Consider the following 9,162-nt stretch of genomic DNA (forward strand, 5'->3'; position numbering starts at 1 on the left):
GGACATCAATCAATGTATTTTCTAGATGGAATGGACAGGGTTGGTTAAACAGATAGAGTCTATTAACCAGAAATTTATTTAAAAGGTGTTTGGTTTATATAGAAATAGCACAGTGCTTGATCAAGTAGTCTTAAATAATGTTTGTTGAATTCATACATAAATAAACAGTTGTGGATGACAGCTCTCAAAAGGTGCCATGAGGGACTTTCATATCTTTTCTCTCTTCGTGAAGGAAACTCCTGGATATCTTGCATGATCCAACCCAAGGTGAAGCTACAAGGAAAAGCCATCACTGGTTTTGGAAAGAAGGCAGCTCATGAGCAAACCCGTTCTTCCCCTCCACTCTCCCCAGAGGCAGTGAGCAGACCTGCCATGAACGGGAAGAGCCTTCCTCAGATTGACCGACTCCAGGAGACACTCTCTGTTCTCTTGAGCAGGAGATGCCTGCGGGAGTTACACTGAGACCTGGTGACTGAGCCAGTTTTTTCAAGAAGCTGGACAACACTGTTATTTTCAGACAGGAGCTGCTTGAGAAAAATAGTTGCTGAACATCTCCTAAATTGCAGGCCAAGTCCCAGGCACTAGGAATTCAGAGACATGCTATCTGTTCTGAAGGACCTCACAGTGCAGTGGAGGTGGGGGATATACAAAGGAATCATTACAGTACAATGTTGTGAGTGCTTGTTAAAATTAATAAAGGAAACCTCAACTAAAATTGGAGTCAGGGGGGTCTAGAGGGACCTCTGACACCATACCACTAGATGTCAATGACCCCAAAAAGGAAAATGTCAATTACAGGATCAGTTAATTACAGCATCAGTTACAGACCCCAACAGGAAGAGAGTACCTTACACTCCCAGACAGGAAGTGCAACTGCTTTACTGCTCCAGCAGGAGGAAGGGAGACTTCCTTCTTGCCCAACAATAAGTCCAGCCAATGGAAATGCTGCAGCTCAGCCAATGAGAAGCTGCTGTCACCTGAACTTTCCTCCAGTGAACTTTCATTTTTCTCCTTGCTGATGACTTCCATTCCTCGTCCTGCCCTCCTTACTAAAAAAGCTTTCCATGTTGTGTGACCACCTGGAGTATCTACCTTGTGCTGTCTCCTGAATACTCAGAGTTCATCTGTCAGCTCCCCCTCTGAGGGTAAATGTGCGGGGCAGCCTCACTGTCTGAGGAGCAGATAGCCCTCTCTGTTGTCACACCACTCATGGTGGCCCTTCCCTGTCTGCCTGAGTCCTATGAAGAATGAGTAAACACTGGCAGAGAATAGTCTAGAATTCTGTGCTGAATCTAAATTTTTATCAATATGATTTGACATCACTCTGGAAGGATCAGATGTTTTCAACCTTACTCCTCATGGGGTCTCGCCATGAAACTGACTAAAAGTCACAGCCAGAACAGTCGGTACAAAATCTTGAAGTTTACAGAGTGTTCCAAAAACTAGTATCTGTAAGCTCATAATAAATGGTTTCCAAGAAAATAATTTCTATTTTGAAATCGACACTGAGCTTGCAGTGGCCAAATTGGAACTGGTAGGACATATTTCTAGACTCTGCATTGGTTGAGGCAAAAACGAAATAAGCATGCATCAGTTCTCAAAAGTAAAGGTCATAATTTTCTTTTCTAGAACCAAAGGCCAACTTATCACCATGCCACAGACAAATGCCACCAAAGGACCTTTCATATACCCAATTTCCTGGACTGTTCTCATGCAGGTAGAGTGTTTGTCCCTAAGGACATCATTTTCCCAAACCCAAAGAACCCAATGAGATTAGAGGTGGCAGAACCCACTTATTTAACCTTTCTGCCCATAGAATGCCCTCATAGAACCACAGCGTCAAACGTAAACCTTAGGGGAACACAATCTGAGAGAAAAATAAAGAATCTTCTTTTTCTATAGTACCAAGAAGAAAACAATTACGAACAAGGGTTTTATGGTTTTGGACAGGGATTCTTTTCATTGGAATGAAAATTGCAAAGAAAAAGCATTTGATCAGGAAGATTCAGAGGAAGAAAACGTGAGAAATTTATTGGTAACGTCAAGAAAGATGGAGAGGTACAGCTTTCAGACTAATGCTTTCTCTGAGAAAAACTAGAAAAGCTGGACTAAAAACAATCTCTCTGAAGACACTGGGGAATCGTCGGCACATTTTAGAGGCATGAGGCTCAGAGAAGAGGGGTAATTGCCAGGTCTGGCAGGGCAGCGTTTACTCTCGCAGTCACTTCTGACCGACCACAGCAGGGGCTCTTCATCACTGCTCCAACTTACTAGTGGACATGTCCAGGGTTTCCTGAGGAATGCTTCCGTCACCCTCCTCTGCCTCAGGAGTGTCCTGCAGAGCCCTCTGGAGAACCAACTTGAGGTTCTGCTTAAGACGCCACTGCCTAAAGGAGCCAACGAAGAAGTAAATGATGGGGTTGGCGCTGCTGTTGATGCCAGACAGGACAATCGTAACCATATAAAGGTAACAAAGGAACGTATTGAAACCATTCTGGATGCGGATTGCGAGGAACCAGTGGATGGAGAACGGTAGGCCACAGAGGAGGAAGACCAGCATTGTGAGCAGGATGGTCACCCCCAGCCTGGTCACCTTCACCCTCCGGGAGCTACAGAAAATCTTGACCAGCAGGGCTATGCTGGACGCAGAGAAAACCACAAATAAAAAAGTCAGCCACGTTGCATTGGAAAAATGTGATATGGGACACCAACCATCCTCAAATGTGCTGTACAGGAAGCCGCAGTAGTACCTGTTCAGGACGCTCAGCACCAGGGACAGGGCCCAGAGCAGAGCACATATGACAGTTGATGTGTGTTTGGGGCGGCGGCAGCGGTACCAGATGGGGCACAGGACGGACAGGCAGCGCTCAGTGCTAATGGCGGTGAGAATACTCAGGCCTGCAAAGTAGGCAAAGTTCCACACAGTGATGAAGATGCTGGCGATGGAGAAAGACAGGGAGTGGAATAAGGCAATGAGTCCTTCCAGGTTCAGTACAATCTGGGAACAGAGGAAGATGAAGTCGGCTCCAGCCAGGTTGAGGATGTAGACAGTGAAGGGGTTCCTCCGCATGTGGAAGCCCAGGATCCAGAGGACAATCGCGTTTCCTGCCAGCCCGACCAGGGCGATGGTGAAGGTCAGCAGGGCCTGGATCACGGTCTTCGTGTCACATTTAGGGAGGGACTCGTGGTTGTCAGTCGTTGTGAGTTTGGTCCCCCAGGCTGTGACATTCGGATTCATGCTCAGAAACCCTCCACTGGTGACGCTGGGAACAGAAACAAGACGTGAGCACCTGTTGCATGATCACTGACTCTCACGGCCACCCTGCGATGTGGGAATTGCTGCCCCCATGTTGCAGGACGGAAATGGAGGCTTGCAGACATTAAGATCCTTACCGAAGGCCACACAGCCTTGGAGACTTGGACCCTGGATTCAAATCCAGTTCCTTCTGACTCTAAAAGCCTGGGCTCTCTCTGCTGCACCACGGACCCTCTACTGACATGAGAACATTCTAGGGTCCAAACATCCCCACTCACTGTCCTAAGCCATATCATATCTCCTGGGGGCAGGAGGAGCTAAGTGTGGACAGGCGGTGTGGATGACAACAGGCCTCTGAGTCTGGCATGGCTTCTGCCCTGGAGCAGTGGGTTCTTCTCAGGGGCAGGAAGCCAGAAGCCCCAGGCACGAGCTAGGGGCAGGCTCAGAGACTGAGAGCGGTCCATCCGCCAGGGAGAGAGGAGATCATGACTTGGGTCATGAGGGGAAGGTGACCCCTTGCTATGACAAAAGTGAGTATGGCCAGGCATCTTGGGCTAGAGATGGGCCAGGGAGTCAGCTTCATGAGGACAGGACGTGCTTTTCTCCTGTCCACTGCTGTGTCCCAGGGCCTAACTCTGTGCGGGTGACACAATGGGTAGTCAAGAAATTTTTAATCAACAAATAAATGAATGAATAAATGAATGGGGAGCCTAAAGGTCATGGAAAATATGGGTTCCTGTAACATAAAATATTTTTTAATGAAATTAGTCACCAGAAAACACACATATAAAGAAATGAAGAGCATTTCATTCCTTATTATTCCTTATGTGGAAAGCTCTGGTGTGTTTGAAAGAATTCCTTGTGCCTGCACGAATGACTAATGATGGCCATCGCGATGCCTCTGCCCCGAGAGAGCCAGTGTGTGGCTTCGGTGAGCGCCTAGAAGACTTAAACACATCGTTAGGGAGACGATTCAGAGCTTAACTGAATTTCCGTGCATTTTAGAGGAAAAATAAGCAAGGTTGGGAAAGGAGAGAGGAGGCGATGGGTCTGAATAGACGTAGTTGAGGCGCAGACACATAGAGGCGGGATTATTAATTGATTTTTCCGTGAGAAGTGTAATATAAAACTACCTATTGTCCTCCGATGTGATTTTGAGCAGAGTTTTCTTTTTAGATTAAAGCGTTTGTCCAAGAAAATTCTCTGATGAGGAATTCTTTTTTAAGAGCTTATTTCTACTTTTGAAGGGCTTTGGGTGGGAAGAGATACAAACACCCTTGCTGATTTCAGGAGAAAAACAAGGACTAACTCACATGTAAGTGAACAGTAGCAGCTGAGTGCGTGCTCACTTAGTACCACCTCTTTTCATCCTCCAGATAGCCAGACGAGGCAAGTACCATTGCTATTTCTGTCTTGCACAGGAGCAGACAGAGCGCAAGGAGCTTGAGAGAGACGCTCCAGGTCCTACGCCAAAAAGTAGTAGCGCCCAGATTTGATGCCCAGGTCTACGTCAGACTCCTTGCCCTTCACCAGCCCTGCAGCCCCACTGCCAGGGTGGTGTGGCCACTACACGTGGAGAGCAGTCGGGGTGGGGAGGAAGAAAGTTACCATCAGGGACAAATCTAAACTAGAATAGGCGGATTTTGTAAACAGCAAGGAAGTGAAGCCCATAAATATGGGACACAGAAGAGGTGGGTGGAAGACTGCTGAGAACAGACCACAACGCCCAGGAACCTCTTCTTGGAGTGGAAAGGTCCACTCAGTCCAGACTGGCCGGAGGACACATAGCGTGTTGGAGTGGAGGAAGCAGGGCCCTCTGGCTGCAGAGTAGCATCCAGGACTGAAAGACTGTCACCCGCTCTCTTAGTTCCTGCAGTCCAGTTGGGCTGATGAGGATATGGAGGAAAACCACACCTCTGTTGTCCTCCGTCAGGGCAACTTGGACTTTTTATTCGTGACACTGAAGACAGTTTGCAGCTCTAGGTTTTAAGTGTATGTCTTTTTGCTTCTTTTGTCTGCCTTCTTAAACTCAAAGATCAACAGCGCCTGCACCTGCCCGGGTTGTTTTGCTGGTGATTGTTCACTATGGTCTCCCCAGCATCTAGCGCAGGTCTCTTAGAGACCACCTGTTGTGATATCTTGATTTAACACAGGAGGAAGCTGAGGTTTCAAGAGTCGAAGGATTTTCCTGAGATCACGTGGCAAATAGCAGGCCTGGTACCAGCCCTGGTCTCCCGGAGCCCTGCCTGGGGCTTTCTCATTGTTCTCTGCTGAGTCATTTATTACGGGAGAGCTCTGAGAAAAATCTTCATGTGAGCTCAGAATGGGGGAGAGATCCAGCGGTGTAGAAACTGCTAGTCGCTCCAAATATCCATTTCCCTCCTCTCTCACATAATAATTCTGAGAGTTTTAGACTAGAGAGAGGATCCTAATCCCAGCCTCCCTTAATGCTGGGTGGCACCACGCAACTAGGCGCTGGGGCGGTGGGAGGTGAGCAGAAGTGACGCATCAGTTCCTGGGTGGTAACTTTCCTTCTCCTCTGGATAGAATGCTGATGTGCCCGCAGCCAAATAGGACCCCAAGGGTGAAGTCACCTCCTGAGAGGTGGGGAGCATCATGTTGGGAGGGCCTTGGTGTCTCCTGCCTTGGAGTCACCAGTTTAGTCCTAAAATTTCACTCTTAAGTCACTAGTACAATGGGTTTCTTCTAGAGCTGAATATCATAAACTTAAAATACCTATAAATACCCATGTACCCCCATCTTTATTTATTTATTTAGGAAGATTAACCTTGAGCTAACATCTGCTGCCAATCCTCCTCTTTTTGCTGAGGAAGACTGGCCCTGAGCTAACATCCGTGCCCATCTTCCTCTACTTTATATGTGGGATGCCTACCACAGCATGGCTTGATAAACGGTGCATAGGTCTGCACCCAGGATCTGAACTGGCGAACCACAGGCCGCTGAAGTAGAACATGCAAACTTAGCCACTATGCCACCGGGCCAGCCCCTCCACCTTTTTTTTTTTTTTAAAAAAAAACAAAACTACATTCAATTTTCAAGGCATTTATGATGATAGTGAGAGATTATTCCAAAGAAGTGACACTTGATAAAGAGGTGCAAACAGACAGTCAGTCAACAAACAAACTGAGGCGATACAATGAGAAATGGCAAGCACACTGAGGGAGAGCCCCGGGGAGACTGACTGTGATGAGGCTGTGAGAAGAGCTGGGTTTTCTCCATTTGCCATCAAATCTCATTTCCACCTTCTCCACCCTCCTCTGCGTCCTGGGAGGGCACGTCTCTGTGCCTCACCAATGGGCTCCCTTCCCTGGGGCTCCTGGTCGCTTTCAGGGAAGGGAGACCCTGATGGGAGACTGGAGGGCTGGAGGAGGGGGATTTGGGGTGTCAAACTTCCTGGCGCTCTCCCTGCCAGGCTGTGATTTGGCAGTGGTGGTGTCACTCTACCTGAGGACAGAATCCCTGTCTGGTGGCCCTTTCCTACCACCACAGTGACAGCGACAGCCACAACCCTCCCTGAGTTCTGGTAACTTCTCCTTCCCCTGTTTTTCAAGCCTGGTGTTGTGCAGGCTCCGTGCTGTTAATTTCCTTAGGGGGCAGAGGTCACCACTCTGTGTAACTTTTTGTAAATCTGCCCATTTTGGTAAACTGTCCCTTAATTAAATGATTTTCTATCATTCCATATTAGGCCATCGTTTCTGCTGGGATCTTGAGAGATACAGAAGGGAAAAGGACTTTCAAAAAGAGTAAAACAGATGACTGGGTTCTTCACAGCACTTGAGCTTTGGGATGCATGCACATACACTCTTTTGCTTCCTAAATTAAAGAAAGCAACGGATTTCCCACCATGACAACATATCTGAAGGGCTGGGATGGAGGAGAGGCTAGGAAGAGAGTCTCATAAGGGGGGACGGTGTTGGTTTATCAGTTCAGATCTCCCACTGTTGAGGCTACTATCACCTAAAGTTGCCAGGAGGGAGCTTATGGTTTTTTTCCTTTCTTTTCTTGGGGGAGCCCCTGTGTCTCCCTGAGTGCTCCACCCCCAGGTGGACGAATTTAGACGTGCACTAAGAGAAAAAAATCCCACAGTGGCTCTGGAAATAAATACTTGATAAACGTACCTTTCCTCCATTCCTCCCAATGGAGGTGACAAGCTGACCCGTGCTGACCGGGAGAACCTCCAGGGGTTGACTGTCGCTAGAGGACACTTCTCTGCCTTAGAGAGGCGCCTAAAGGCGTAGGAGTGCAATCTGGCGCTGGACGGAGGCTTATCAAGATGCTGGACAGGCCTTGTGATTTCCCACACAGGGAGCTGCTGGCAAATGAGAGCGCGCAGTTCTCTGAGTCATGACTGTGCATCAGATGTTTCTCAACCTTTGGTCTGACGCTACTCCTGTCTCTCAACCTTTGGCATCCGGTGCCTGTCCCTGCAAATGATTGTGGTTATGTAGCCTTTTGCTGCCAACTGTGTGCCTGGGCAGTGGTGCCAAGCAATGTGAGCCTGCGCTGGGAGGCTTTATAAGGAGAACAAAGCACGCCCTCCTTACTCGTCATTTGAGGCTCTCCATGGCCTGTCTCGCCCTGTTTCTTTATCCTAGTAGTTACGCATGTAGGTTTACATTTTCTTTCCAATTGGCATGGATCTGTATCAAATAAATGGTAAAATCTTCCTGAATCCTATTCTCCAGAAGCAACAACTTGTTTCAGTTTTTCTCCTAAATTCTTTTATCAGATATGATTATATATTTAAATGATAAAATTATATTTCTATTTTTTAATTTATCAGTATTAACAACAGAATCAATTGCCTGCCCATACCAGATATAAAGAATTTAGGACATGGCCAAGAATTTGGAATTATCAGACGGGGAATTTAAAATAACTGTGATTAATATGCTAAAGATACTAGTGGGAAAAGTGGACAATATGCAAGAGCAGATGGACAATATAAGCAGAGAGATGGAAACTCCGAGAGAGAGGAAATGCTAGAAATAAACATTGTAACAGAAAAGAAGAAGGTCTTTGATGAGCTCATCAGAGGACTAGACACAGCCTTTGAAAGAATCAGTGAGCCTGAAAATATGTTGATAGAAACTTCCCAAACTGAAGCCAAGAGAAAAAACAGAACAGAATGTTCGAGAGCTGTGGGATGATTACGAAAGGTGTTACATACATTGGGAATATCAGAAGCAGAAGAAAGAGAGAAAGGAACAGAAGAAATATTTGAATGTTCCAAATTATTGGCAGGCACCAAACCACAGATTGAGGCAGCTCAGAGAACACCAAGCAGGATAAACACCAAAAAAATTTACCTACATATTCATTTTGGGGACAGAGAAGCTATTCTGTATGGGAACCCTCTGTACTTTCTGCGCAATTTTTCTATACATCTAAAAGTGCTCTAAAACATAAAATCTATTGAAAATGAATAGGCATACTACCAACTGGGTAAACACTTATAATACATATAATGACAAAGGACTCATTCAGCATATATAAAAACTCCTACAAGTAAATAACTAAAAAGGGAAACACTTAAAAATGGGCAAAACTTAGACAACAAAAAAATGCAAGTGTCAATAAGCACACGAAGAGATGCTCAGTTTCATAGGTCATTTGGGAAGTGCAAATTAAAACACACAGAGGTACCACTTCACTCTCATTGGAATGACTAAAATTCAAAAGACTGGCAATACCAGGCTTGCTGGGGAGTGTGTGCAGCAACAGGAACTTTCGTACACTGCTGATGGGAATGCGAAATAGCACAACGACTTTAGGAAAGCATTTGGAAATTTCTCAGTGAGTTAAGCACACATCTTCCTTCCTATGACCCAGCAATTTGACTTCAGGTTATTTATCCAAGAGAAATGAAAACATATGTCCAGAAA

General features: G+C 46.3%; 1 protein-coding gene across 1 annotated transcript; it reads right to left on the reverse strand.

Annotated features, from left to right (window-relative positions):
* LOC106845282 (mas-related G-protein coupled receptor member X2-like) lies at positions 1 to 7,723 on the reverse strand. Its single transcript, XM_014863258.3, has 2 exons — positions 7,396 to 7,723; positions 1 to 3,263 (listed from the first exon to the last, which is right to left on the reverse strand). Exons 1-2 carry the CDS (start codon positions 7,404 to 7,406, stop codon positions 2,255 to 2,257), a joined length of 1,020 nt encoding a protein of 339 aa, XP_014718744.1. The 5' UTR covers positions 7,407 to 7,723; the 3' UTR covers positions 1 to 2,254.
* Between the last annotated feature and the right edge of the window lie 1,439 nt (positions 7,724 to 9,162).

This window comes from Equus asinus, chromosome 20 (assembly GCF_041296235.1).
Source record: "Equus asinus isolate D_3611 breed Donkey chromosome 20, EquAss-T2T_v2, whole genome shotgun sequence".
NCBI lineage: Eukaryota > Metazoa > Chordata > Mammalia > Perissodactyla > Equidae > Equus > Equus asinus.